At 33.7% G+C, this 14741-nt stretch overlaps 1 protein-coding gene across 9 annotated transcripts in view; it reads right to left on the reverse strand.

The window, feature by feature from the left end:
* The window catches only part of VPS13A (vacuolar protein sorting 13 homolog A), a 233962-nt gene that overhangs the window by 183402 nt on the left and 35819 nt on the right, over positions 1–14741 (reverse strand). For all 9 annotated transcript variants that reach the window (XR_011431384.1, XR_011431387.1, XR_011431386.1 and 6 more), the window contains 8 exons: positions 13243–13300; positions 8703–8830; positions 8401–8507; positions 6748–6919; positions 5112–5174; positions 4496–4625; positions 3570–3664; positions 3108–3250 (listed from right to left, as the gene is read on the reverse strand). Coding sequence is in view for 5 of the 9 variants with exons in the window: in XM_023627180.2 (XP_023482948.2) it covers positions 3108–3250; positions 3570–3664; positions 4496–4625; positions 5112–5174; positions 6748–6919; positions 8401–8507; positions 8703–8830; positions 13243–13300 (896 nt within the window). In the remaining 4 variants the exon portion in view is untranslated. The remainder of the gene's footprint in view (positions 1–3107; positions 3251–3569; positions 3665–4495; positions 4626–5111; positions 5175–6747; positions 6920–8400; positions 8508–8702; positions 8831–13242; positions 13301–14741) is intronic.

Raw genomic sequence — 14741 nt, forward strand, 5'->3', positions numbered from 1 at the left:
CAGCAACATATAAAAAGGATTATACACATGACCAAGTGAGCTTTATCCCAGGAATACATAGTTATTTTAACATCTGAAAATTAAGGTAATACACCATATATCAAAAGAATAAAAACCAAAAACTTTCTGATCATCTCAATAGACACAGAAAATGCATTTGACAAAATCTAACAACTTTCATGATCAAAAAAAGACTCAACAAACTAGGAATAGAGGCAACTTCTCCAATCTGATAAAAGGCATCTATGAAAAACCCATACTTAACATGATACTTAATGGTGAAAGACTGAGCCCTTTTCCTTAAGATGAGGAACAAGACAAGGATGCCCATTCTGACCATTTTCTTCAACATAGTAGTGGAGGTTCAAGCCAGGGTAATTAGGCAAGAAATGAAAAGAAAACGTATCCACATTGAAAAGGAAGAAGTAAAACTCTATTTGCAGATGACATGATCATGTATGTAAAAATGCTAGGGAATTTATTAAAAAACTGGAAATAAGTAACAAGTTCATCAAGATTGCAGGGTACAAGATCAATATACAAAACTCAACTGTATTTCTACACACTTGTAATAAACAATCCAAAAATGAAATTAAGAAAATGATTCCACTTATAATAGCATTGATGGGGTTCAGGATGCACTACCTCAAAATATGGCATCTTGGCGTACTGAGTATTTTAAGCTGAAGAAGTTCGAGAAAATAGCAGAAGCAGGAAGTTACTCTGACATTCCCCCATCCTTCTCCCCTCAAATAGGTCATAAAACTCTCACGTAAGAGGTACCCTCCCCATACACAGAGGAAAGGAGCATCCTTATCTCCAAAGACAAAGTGACACTGAGAAGAATCCTAACGAACAGGCCTTGCTAAGTTTCTCCCAGGTTACTATACTTACCTTATACTCCTTGACCTATCATATTACTCTACAACTGTCCACTTTTCATCAAACTTAGCATAAAAATAATAAGGCCAACTGGTTCTTTGGGTCTTCATTTCCTTACGAAAGCTCTCGTGTCAACATAAAACTTATATTAAATAAATCTGTATGCTTTTCTCTTATTAATCTGTCTTTCCCAGTTAATTTTCAGACCGAGTCAGGGACCCAAAGGAGATCAAGGAAAAAGGAAAACTTTTTCCTCCCCTACAGCATCAAAAACAATAAAATACATGAGAAGAAATTTAACAAAAGAGACATAAAATTTGTACTCTGAAAACTATAAAGCACTGTTGAAATTAAAGATCTAAATAAATGAAAGACATTGAAAGTTCATGAATTGGAAGACAATACTGTTTAGATATCAGTACCCCCAAAATTGATCTACAGATTTAACACAATCTTTATCAAATTCAAGCTGCTTTTTTTGCAGAAATGGACAAGATGATCCAAAAATGTACATAGAAATTAAAGTCAGAATAGCTAACACAATCTTGAGAAAGAAAAAGCTGGAGAAGTCACTTTTTGATTGTAAATTTAACTACCAAGGTGTCATAATCAAGACAGTGTGTTATTGGCAGAAGTTGAGTGATAAAGGTCAATGTGAACAGGAGGCCAGAAATAAATCCTTACATTTATGGTAAACTCATTTTGACAAGGGTGCCAAGATCATTCGATGGGGAAAGAACAGTTTTTTTCAACAAATGGTGCTGGGACAACTGAAGAATCTCAAGCAAAAGAATGAATTTGGACCCCTATTTCATACCATACACAAACATTAACTCAAAATAGATCATAAACCTAAATTTAAGAGGTAAAAGTATAAAATTCTCACAAGAACACACAGGAATATATCTTTGTGTCCTTGAGTCAGGCAAAGACTTCTTGAGTTTTTAGGGCAAGAAAATAAAAAATAAATTGGACTACATCAAAATTAGAAACACTTGAATTTCAAAGGCTACCATCAAAAAATGAAAAGAAAACACAATAAAAAGACAACTCAATTTTAAAATGGACAAAAGAACAGACATTTCTCAAAAAATATACAAAAATAGTCAATAAGCAAATGAAAAGATGCTGAACATCATTAGCCATCAGGGAAATGCAAATCAAAACCACAGCTGAGTTACCACTTTACACCCATTATGCTGGTTATAATCAAAAGGACAGATAAATGTTGGCAAGGATGTAGATAAACTGGAAACCTCATAAACCGCCGGTGGGACTGTAAAATGGTGTAGCCGCTTTGGAAACAGTTTGGCAATTTCTCAAAAAGTTAAAGATAGAGTTACCATATGAGGCAACAATTCTGCTCCTAGGTATATATCCAAGAAAATATAAAACTTATTGTCCACACAAAATATTGTCCATGAATATTAACAGCAGCATTATTTATAGTGGCCAAAAAGTGGAAACAAACCACATATCTTTCATTGATAAATAGGCAAACAAAATGTGGTATATCCATACAATGGAAAATTCTTAGGTCATAAGAAAGAATGAAGCACTAATTCATGCTATACAATAGATGAACCTTGAAAATATCATGGTAAGCAAAAGAAGCCGGACAGAAAAGGCCATATATTGTATGATTCCATTCAAATGAAATGCCCCAAACTGACAAATTCTTAGAAATAGAACATAAATTAGTTGTTTCCAGACACTGGAGAGAGTGAGGAATGCGAAGTGACTACTAATGAGTATAGGGTTTCTCTTTGGGAAGTTAAAATGTTCTGGAATTAGCAGTAATTGTTACACAACCTTTTAAATATATCAATGTGAATCTGGTATACAGTACAGGTGACAAATGAATTGTACACTTTAAATGGATGAACTGTACGGTATGTGAAGTATATCTCAACACAGCTATTTTTAAAAATGAAAGTAAAATAAAGGCATTCCCAGATAAAAATCAAATTGTTAATGCCGTTTCTTTAAGTATGGTGTGACTGCTGATATTTTTGTATTATTCTTCAGTGTCCCTCTATGTTTCCTCAGCATGCAGTTTTCTATTGAACACATTATTTTAGTAATTCCAAAATATATATATTACTGGAAAAAAGTCTAAAAGTTCCTAAAAATACAAAAGGATACATTAAACCATAGTCCTCTTTACAAAATATTGTAAGATTGTAACTAACTTCTTCTCATAGATAAAATAAATTAATACTTACTTAATTGCTTGTGCTCCTGGTCTCTGCACAATGTAAGTGCTAAATTCTTCTACTACAATATCTAACAACTCAGGCTTTTCTTGTTTTTCTCTTAGAACAATTGACATACTTTTCAAGTGAACAAAAAACTTCATGGCTTCAAACTAGATATATTCAAATAAACAAAATGGAAAAAAAAATACATATATATAAATACAGCAAATACTCTTATTCAGATAGTTTATTCTTTCCAAAAGCCAAAAAACACTTTAAAAACAACTCTTTATATATGAAAGAATCACCATGTAACACTAAAAAGTAGGAGGCAATTTTTATTCCTAATCTGGAAATTAAAATAAATGCAATATTTACAGATCCAGAGAAAGATCAAAGAACAAGTCAATAATATGTATTTCTGAAAGGATTAAAAATAGGCGTATCTGTCATTAAACCCTGAGGTATAAGGTAAAAAAAACATCTTACTGTTTTGGGCAAGGTTGGATCAACCGCTGTTTCGCTATAGCCAATTGCTTCATAGAGCAAAGCTTTTTCTTCAGGTGTCAACATTTCTTCAAGAACTAAAAATCATAAACAAGTGTTTTGTGTTCTTAAGTGGTAACAAGACAAAACTAACCCAAAATTTAGCTGCCTTTAATAAATTAAATACAAATTTCACTCTCTTCTTATAATACTTTTAAGAAATTATAATTACTGAATGTTAGCATGGCGTTGGCAATTTTAGAAGGATTATTCTCCAATAACATAAACTGCTAAACATACATGAATTTAGCAATATAAATTTCTAAACATTTGTATTAAGCAAGAGCTCACAAAATGTCTAACTGTATCAGGCACTTAGCATTGTGCTAGGCAATACATTTAGCATACAAGTTGGGTAGTATTAATAACATAATTGTTCCTCATTTTACAGATGACAAAATTGAAGTTTAGAGAGCTTAAATAATTTGCCAGCACCACAGTGTTACTAAGTGATAAATCCAAGATGTAAACCAAAGCTCCTAAGCCTCCAAGGCTATAATCTCAAGCATTTGGTTAGGAAACAAAAATCTTTCCCAGAAACAATTTCAACAAGAATTTACAATGGCTTATATCCTTTTGGAATTTTTACTTATCTATTATTGTGCTAGATGCATTTTCTAAATCCTTTGGGCATAAAGCTCTTTTGTAAACATTAGTGAGATAAAAAAATTTATTTTTATTTGAATGTATATTTACAATGTTTTAATAGTAATTTTGATAATAAGGATAAATTATCACATGTATATATACTTACAATGTCTATTTTGATTAGGAAATTTTCTTCAAAACTTTAGTTTCACACCTGATAATTAGCTACACTATCATCAGCTGATGATTAACAACACTACTATAAAATGAAATGGACATACTTCCAGGTTTAACATCTGGTTGTTCTTTAGTATTTGATTCTGACCAAGTCCACAGCCAGCTAAACCATCCTTTATTTTCCTCTGAATCTTTTGCTCCTTCTCTGTAAATCCTGTATCCAGCTTTCTTTACCTAAAATAAATGAATTTTCAAATAAATGATAAATTATCCTTTACTTAGAAAATCTGAAGAAACAGAAGCATGATATTTCCAAAACTTATCTGCTTAAGCGAATAAATATAAACAATACACAAACCGACAACAGAACACAGTAACTGCAACATTACCCAAACATAAAGATTTAGGATAACCAGGTAGGTAGCCCCACTGTCTTACAAGTGACAGCAATTACAAAAAAAAATTGACTTTTCACTTTCATATGAACTCTGAGTGTTTGATAAGCCCAATTATTTAGAATTTTTTCCCCATAGAATTTGTCTGATTTAAACAGACGTAGCAAAACATTAAATTGAATTTTCTTATAACATCAAGAAGCAAATTTGAACCCCTTTTAGAAAACAGTATATTACTGCACATTACTAATAATATCACAGCATCTGTCAAATCTATATGGAATCTAGATTTGTTTTTACTACTTGAAAGATAATCTAGAATTACCTCAACTTCTGCCTGTTGTCTGGATATAGTTATATTAAATACATCCAAGGTCTTTTCCAACTCCTAAAAATATTTAAAAAAAAAGTTTACATAAATAACCTTATATAAATAACCTTACTAAATCTATCAAATAGCTGCATTAAAGAAAAGATACGATAGGAAGCAGAAAACAGATCATTCATCAACATAATACTCTTGTTAAATTCTGAGAAGCAATGCTCGTATATATGTCAGTTTGGAAATTAGTAATGTTGGGATAACTTTCTGAACAAAGAAATCGCATGTCATGCATGTAAGACTTACAAATCTACAAGATTTACAGATACTAAAAGATACCATAAATGTATTGTTTAAAATGACTTTTATTTCAGTTTTAACTATAGCTAAGGGTAAACATGTTAACCTTCAACTAAAAATACAACTATAAATTTTACACTTTTCAAAATTGTTAGGGCTACTGAAATAAAATGAGATAAGCTAAATCTTTCATTACATTTATACATATTTCCATGATTACTTTTAAGAGTTTCATCATCAAACCACTCTTTGCCCCAAAGAGAAGCAATCATGACCTACTATTATCTAGGAAACAACTTAATTCAGGGTTCTACTGTCCAGCAGATTTGGAGGATTCAGGTTAGGATCCAAAACTAACTAAGGAAATCTGTAACCACCCCACAAAACCTCTAAACCCAAGCATTCCTAATACCACAGGTCTTCAGATAGCCTCCTACGTCAAAAATAAAACTCAATCTTTAGGGAGTTCCTAATTGGAAACTGGCCTGGATTCAGAATGGTTACACTAATTTCAAACGGCTCACTCCCCTTACCCTCCCTAAGCAGTACTTCATCCACCTGTAAAATAGTCCCTTCTAAAATACACCATAATGCTAAGAGATAAAACAAGACTAGTATTTAGAGACCTCTCAAGACAGATAATTAAATTTAAAGTTGCTAGTAAAGACTAGAAATGGCACAAGAATTAAGAGAGTAAGAGCTCTGTATGGGCAGAAAATTAAGGAAAGTTTGTACAAGAAATGGGACTTAAGCAGAACTTAAAGGATGAATAAAACTGGGATAGGCAGAGAGATAAGAAAAGGTAGATGGAATGCATGAGCACAGTCTTGGCTATAAGTGTAAGCATAATACACATAGAAGACAGGAAATTTATTTGATTAATGCAGTTAAGATGGTTAAGAAATGGAGTGGTGACAATAATGTAAGGCTTTGAAACTGACACAGAGAAGAATGGAATCAATGTAGCAGACACTTTTTTTGGTTTGTGAGGTTAGAAATGTCACAATAATGTGAGGCTCAAATAAACAATCTAACACTATACCTAAAAGAACTAGAAAAAGAAGAACAAACATAACAACGTGAGGCTTCAAGTTATTATTTGCATGAAGTCAAATCTCTACAGATTGAGAATAATCTCAAATTCCAAAAGCTCACAGGAGAATATCACCAGAGCTTCTATCACACAACTGAAGTTAAGAACAGGAGTACGAAAAAGTCTAAGTGAAAGAGACAGACATAGGTCAGTCAAAATTAGAACGAATAAGTAGGAAGTATTAGTCACTAACAGACTGAGGAGTCATGTAGTACAAAACAGTCAACAATTTTTTTAAATGCTAACCTCCAAAGTGACAAGAAGTTCACCAGATGGCTTCTTATTTATTAGCTTTTTTTTATACAGTTCTTTATATTGCTTCATTTTTTGCCTGTGTTCTCTAATATGCTTCCATGACCACATCCGTAAGCGGGGAGAAACATTTACTTCAAGAATACCATAGATAGCATAAGCCCACCTAGGTAAAAAAACAAAAACAAAAACTACACTTAACACCCTCAAACCAACAGTATGAAATATAATTGGTATTGCTTCTACTCTAACAATATAGATTACTAGAATACAGACTATGAAAATGGTATATCATTTGAGTACTTGCTTTTTCCCAACCCTATTTGTATTAACAACATATTATTCTTACCTGTTTCCTAAATGAAAATAAGCAAAATCACTGAATTTTGTTACAATAAATATAGCTCTACAGAAAAACTATTAAAGTATTAATTGGCTAATAGCACTTAAGTCATCTGAAAAGTAATTAAAACAGTGAGCTGAAAGGGTAATTGCAACTTCTAGAACTAGGCAAGAGCTTAATAACTGAAATAATTTTAAATTCAGACTTCTGAATTTTAAAAAGGGGTTGTACTTTACAGACTTTCATAACCTTTTCAGGTTTAATAATATAGGTTTAATATGTCTGATATGGAAGTTTGAAAATTAAAAAAAAAGACATTGCTAGACAACGAACTGGGATATAGTTTTCTAATAATTTCAAATATACAGTAAATGAATGATATTCTAGCATCTCCAGTTGTAAATTCTGTTATAAAGAATCCTTTATGTCAACTTTATTAACATAATAAGCAAACATAGCTACATACATTTCTAGCCACAAATGAAAGTACAGTTAATATCAGCCCTTAAAGAAAGTATCTTAAAAAATTATTCTTAAAGTCAACAAATTCACTTTTACACTATATTTTTTAAATCTTAAAAACAAAAAAATTTAAATGAAGCAATTCTACTTCTGGGTATTTATCTGAAGAAAATGAAAACACTAACTTGAAAAGATACATGTACCCCCATGTTCACTGCAGCATTATTTAAGTCAGACAAGATATGGAAACAACCTAAGTGTCCACCAATGGATGAATCGTAAACAAAATGTGGAATATATTTATGATGGAGTATTATTCAGCCACAAAAAGGAATGAAATCTCACCATTTGCAACAACACAGATGGATCTTGGGGGCTTTATGCTAAGTGAAATAATAAGTCAGACAGACAAAGACAAATGTTGTATGATCCCACTTATATATGGAATCAAAAAAACAAAATAAAAACTGTGCTCAGAGACACACAGAACAGACTGGTGGTTGCTAGAGGCAGGGGGTGGGGCGTGGGTGAAATGGGTGAAGGGAGTCAAAAGGTACAAACTTCCACTTATAAAATAGGTAAGTCAGAGGGATGTAATGTACAGCATGGTGACTATAGTTAATACTGTATTGCATATTTGAAAGTTGCTATGAGAATACATCTCAAAAGTTCTCACCACAAGAAAAGATTTTGTAAACATATTTGATGATGGATGTTAACTAGACCTACTGTGGTGATCATTTCACAATATATACAAATATTGAATCATGTTGTATATCTGAAACTAAGAGCGTTATATGTCAACCATACCTCAACTTTTAAAACAATTTAAGTCATTTTACCATTCTCTGGCATGGTGTTGCAGAGGTACATCAGGTTTGAATTTCCTATATGGCAGATTTTGTGTCATCATATCAACTGATTCAAGAAGCTCCATAACACTGAAATACTGAGAAATAAAAAAATTAAAGTTCTTAAATGTTTCAATTTCATGTTCAATTGTTGAAGATAAAAGTTAAATTATTGACTTCTCAAAGAAAATGTTACCATGTAACATTAGGAATTTTTGAAAAATATTTAAAATCTTAGTTCTGCTTTTATCAAACTATATCTCACAATTTAAAATATGTTTTAAAAAAATCACCTGCGGTTTATTAAATTCAATTGCTATGTCATGTAACTCAACATCCAGATTTATCTTGGGGGCAGAAAAGTCAAAATCCGATCTGCGATTCATCTGAAGTTTAGCAACAGCAGATATGGGGCGAAATACTGGAAAATAATACAAATTTTTAAAAATTAAATTGAGTTATATTTCAAGAGTCTCAAAGTACTAAAGAGATCAAGTTTAAAATACTGATTTTCATTTCTTATATGCCCTTCCTACAGTTCCCAGATTTCCACACTGCTATGATTTGGTCAGATGAACTGTCACTTAATTAGTGGAGAAGATTCTTTTATCTTTTTCCTACCTTTAATTCATATGGTCTTCTCTAAGTACAATAGAGGCTAACTGAACTCCCTCTCAAAACACCAATATAAGCCTTAAAAGGAAGAACACCCTCTAAATGGCAAAACAGTCTAATAAAATAGTTTTAATAAAAGTTCACAGTTTTAAGGAATGACTGCACATCAGAAAAGCTAAAGGGAAAAAAAGGATCATATTTAATCACTAACAAAAGTGGTTATAATTTCTGATCAGTTTCTCTGTATCCATCTGTTCCTCCTTTTTTAACTTGTAAAAGAGGAGAGAAAAGATGAGTGAGGGTTTACCCAGTATAACCTTCTTGGGGCAACCCATAATCTAAGGCAAATTTCTCTCAATCCTCTGTATTTAGTCCTCAAAAGAACAGGAATAATGCAGAGGGAGACCAGTAATACCAGAATCTAGATAGAGATCAACTATTAATTTATAAGCTAATATGTATACAAAGATAATATATTCCTCTGGTTTTAATCATTCCCAATGCATAACACCTAATTTTTTACACATTAAGCATTCAAAAATACTTTTAATTTGAATGGAACAAGCAGATATTCATCAACAGGAAATGGGTTAAATTCATTATGGTACATGATACAACACAAGGGTATACGGTTAAAAATGAGAAAAATTTGTATGTATATAAATGGAAGGATATATTAAGAGAAAGTTTAAAAAGTATATATATTGGAGCCAGCCCCAGTGGCCTAGTGGTTAAGTTTGGTGCACTCCACTCTGGCGGCTCAGGTTCAGTTTCCAGGTGCGGACCTATACCATTGTCTGTCGGTGGCCATGCTGTGGTGGGGGCTCACACACAAAATGAGGACGACTGGTAGCAGATGTTAGCTCAGGATGAATCTTCCTCAGCAAAAAAAAAAAGTGTATGTATAAAGCAATAATATCAATATTTGAAAAATAAAATTCTCTCTCTCCCCCAGCTTTAAGTCTGCTGTTACACACAAGACTACATCACCCACTATACCTTCTCCAGGTGCAATCAACTATCCCACCCTGTGCTACACCCTCTCCCACCTCTCTGAGATTTTAGCTCCTGGCAGTGCTAATTTCTGAGTGATTTCAACACACAAATGATCTTTCCAAAACCATGGCCTCTCAGTTCCTTGAACTCCTCCACCCTTACCTCATCCATAAAACCTTATCACACCAATATCCTACACCTGCCTATAATCTCAGTCTCAAGCATCCAATGCTCCTACTAGCACCACCACCTACCTCTCTAGTATTCCAATACCAAACCTTCAAGTCCTGTGGAACCTACCATTCATTGGCCCTCTACCAATCCTGTCCTTCACCTCTGCTTCACGCCCTCAGTTCCCTCCCCACTCTTGAAATTCCATGATCAGTTATTTTCATCATTCCCTTGCATTTTACCCTCAACTCCTTTGCCCTTCTAACTTTGTCAGTGTACTTACTAGATAAAACCCTAAACTGGATAAAGTCACTCTCCATTTCCACACCTGTACCTGAGCAGCTGAATGTGGTTGGGGAAAAAAATATATACAATCACACTGATTGGTCTCACTTTAATGTCCTAAATCTCAAGTAGGTCCTCAACGTTGCTGAGCAAACACACACATTCCTTCAGTCCATAGATAGGCCAAATCCATATCATAGCCTGTTTTTGCACAGCCAGTGACCTAGGAATGATTTTTATACTTTTAAAGAGCTGTTTAAAAGAAACAAAGAAGAAGATATGACAGAGACTGTATATGGCCTACAAAATGTAAAATATTTAATTTACTACTTGGCTCTTAACAAAAAACTCCTGGCCAATTCCTATTCTAGACAGGTGGTTCTCAAACTTCAGTATTCATCACAATCACCAGAAAAGCTTGTTAAAACATAGATTGTTGAGCTTCACTCTCAGAGGTTCTGATTCAGTAGCTCTGGGATGGGCCCTAGAATGTATATTTCTCCCAGGTTTCCAAGGACACTGATGCTGCTAGTCTGAACTAGCACTCTGAGAATGCTGTTCTAGTCTATTCAATCTCTCATTCTCCTATTTCACAGCCACTCTGCCCTCCACAAACCTCCAATATCTCAGAAATCAAAAAAAAAAGTAGAAGAGCTCAGATGAGAAACTCTATAAACTCCTATCACCCTATCTATTTGTCCATTCAATATTAGGACTTCTCTTATAACTGAAATCTATCTTACAATTGAACTGACCATGCCCCTATCTGTGGCAAAGCACTTCACCTGAATACTAGATCCTATCCCCTTGCACCCATATCAATCTAGGAATTACCCCTTCCCTCTATTACTTCATTTATTCTTCATTTCTATGGATCATTCCCATCATAACCTAAAAAAAACTGTTCTCCCATTAAATCAAAAAAAATTTTTTTTTTAAAACTTTCATTCCTTCTTCCTCCTCCAGCAGGTATGCCAGTTATCAATTTATTACCTGTGAGTTCCAAATTCACCCTTCATTGCCTGCTCTAAAAACTACATTTGGGCCCTTTAAACTTTTTTCTTTCCCAGTTAACATAATGTTAACCTTTATCAGTAGAGGACACTGGAGAGACACCATAGGAGGAAGGAGTTCTGCTTCCTGGTTCTAATGTGCTCATTCAACAGACTCCTGCAGTGCTATGACTTCTGCAACACCCAGCTCCTACAGAGTGGCTCCTACAGAAGGTGGCTTCTCCAGTGCCTGGCTCCTGCAGCATGACAGATTTCTTCAGCTAGCAACATTCAGCAGCCAGCAAATTCTCCCAGAACCTGCTAAGGCAGCTTTGTAGTGTAGTGCCTCCCATGAGACAAATCTTCATGAGGCTCCCTAAAGGGTAGATTTCCAGAAAGTTCCTGAGGGCAAATTTGCAGCAAATTTTGCTGGCATAATACCACAGAGACTTTCCTGCCAATCAGTGAGCCACGGCCATGTCTTTTCCAATAGCGTCTAGATCTCAGTGCTGAAGGAGGCAGACCACCTTCTTTGAGCATTCCATCTTAATCTAGGGTAGGAGCTGTTCCTTCCATCTACTATTCCTATATTCTCTAGAGGTCTCCCAACTTTTTATTACCCAATTCCTTGTTACTCCAATTCCCGGTTAGAGTTAACAACACTTTATATTAAACTTTCCCTGCTCAAATTATGTACGGTTTCTGTCTCCTCATCAGACCCCGACTGATACACACGAGGAAATGATAGTGGGGCAAAGGAAAAATAAGTCAACCTAAAGAGATACATTTGAGAATAAACAACACACATGACAGACAATCTCATCTGTTCTTAATGTTTCCTGTAAGAAGAGAATCAAGAAATGAAACCAATTCAAAACCATGAAAATGGTATTTTAAGAGTGAGCACAAGAAGAGCCACTTTAGGAAACTGATAAAGAATAGTCATGAAGGTAGAAGAACACAAACAAGTATCACTGGTTAATGACATCAGAAAGCCAAAACCAAGAGCTAAGTCATCTATCACCAATCAATATCTATTAAGTGCCTTTAGGGTGGAAGAAACAACACTCCTTTTCTCTACATATTTTAGTAACTCAATTCTGATTATAAAAGTACTACATGTTCTTTTCGGAAAATGTGGAACAAGAAAAAAAGTATAAAGAAGAAAATTTTTATATACACATTTTTTTTTTTTTTTTTTTTAAAGATTTTATTTTTTCCTTTTTCTCCCCAAAGCCCCCCGGGACATAGTTGTGTATTCTTCGTTGTGGGTTCTTCTAGTTGTGGCATGTGGGACGCTGCCTCAGTGTGGTCTGATGAGCAGTGCCATGTCCGTGCCCAGGATTCGAACTAACGAAACACTGGGCCGCCTGCAGCGGAGCGCGCGAACTTAACCACTCGGCCATGGGGCCAGCCCTTTATATACACATTTTTTAAATAGTAAGATCAACTAGCTTTATTAAACGTTATTTGCCACGTCAAAATGTCTTTAACACATATCATAATTGTTACTGAATAATCCTGAGAGATTTATCTCAATTTATTAACATCCTCCCTTATTGGAGATTTTTCTTTCCCATAGTTTTGAAATATAGCCAAAAGCTCCTCAACAATGAACGATATAGAAAAAATAAGTGTTTCGCTTTTGCATCTATAAATATATTTAACTATATGAGAAAATTAACATGAAATATCACAGTGACATCAACAACTTACACTTAAAATTTATACTGATTACTTTAATTGCACTTTTTATTTTATGAAATGTACTTGCCAAAATCATAACCTTCTGGAACAATATTTTCATGGACAATACCACTCTTCAAGCTGCCCTGTTAAAAGAAAAATTGCTTTTATTTATATTCATGCCAATATACCTTTAACCTAAAAAATCCCATTATATGCAAAGGAAAAATGTTTAAAAGCAATTTAAAAAAATAAACTTAACAGGACTTAGCTATGGAAAATATTAAAGTGGTTAGACAATATCTCATTAAACTACTATTATAAAAGAATGCTCCAAGAACTATTAAGACATGCCTGTGTTCACATGTGTTTGTGTCTGGGCACATGTACAAAATTCAACATCCATTTATAACAAAAACTCTGAACAAAGTGAATATAGAAGAAATATTTCTGAACATAACAAGGCAATATATGACAAATACACAGCTAACATACTCAACAGTGAAAAGCTGAAAGCTTTTCCTCTAAGATCAGGAACAATACAAGGATACCGACTCTTGCCACTTTTATTTAACATAGTATTGGAAGCCTTAGCCAAAGCAATTAGGCAAGAAAAAGAATTAAGAGGCATCCAAACTGGAAAGGAAGAAATAAAACTGTCAATATTTGCAGATGACATGATATTATATACATAGAAATCCCTAAAGACGCCACCAAAAAACTCAGAACTAATAAATGAATTCAGTAAAGTTTCAGGATACAAAATCAATATAAAAAAAATCTGTTGTGTTTCTATAAACTAATAACAAACTATCAGAAACAGAAATTAGGAAAACAATTCCATTTACAATTGCATCAAAAAGAATAAAATAGCCAGGAATAAATTTAACCAAGGAGATGAAAACCTGTACACTGAAAACTATAAGACAGTGATGATAGAAACTGAAGAAAACACAAATAAATGAAAGAAACAATCCAAAAATTTGTATGTAACCACAAAAGATCCTGAATAGCTAAAGCGATCCTGAGAAAGAAGCAAAGCTGGAGGCATCATGCTGCTTGATTTCAAACTGTAGTAATTATACAGCAGGGTACTGGCATAAAAACAGACACACAGATCAACAGAAAAGAAGAGAGAGCCCAGAAATAAATCCATGTATATATGGTCCATTGATTTACAACAACGGAGCCAAGAATATACAATGGAGGAAGAACAACCTCTTCAATAAATGGTGTTGAGAAAACTGGACAGCAACATGCAAAAGAAGGAAAATGGACCACTATCTTACACCATAAACAAAAATTAACTCAAAATGGATTGAAGATTTGAATCTAAGACCTGAAGTCATAAGACTCCTAGAAGAAAATTTAGGGGGTAATAAGCTCCTCGACATCAGTCATGGTGATGATTTTTTTGGATCTGACACTAAAAGCAAAGGCAACTAAAGCAAAAATAAACAGGTAGGACATCAATCTAAAAACACTTCTGCACATCAACAAAATGGAAATGTAACCTACTGAATGGAAGAAAATTTTTGCAAATCATATATCTGATAACAGGTTAATATCCATAATATATAAAGAACT

Source organism: Equus caballus, chromosome 23, assembly GCF_041296265.1.
Source record: "Equus caballus isolate H_3958 breed thoroughbred chromosome 23, TB-T2T, whole genome shotgun sequence".
Lineage (NCBI taxonomy): Eukaryota > Metazoa > Chordata > Mammalia > Perissodactyla > Equidae > Equus > Equus caballus.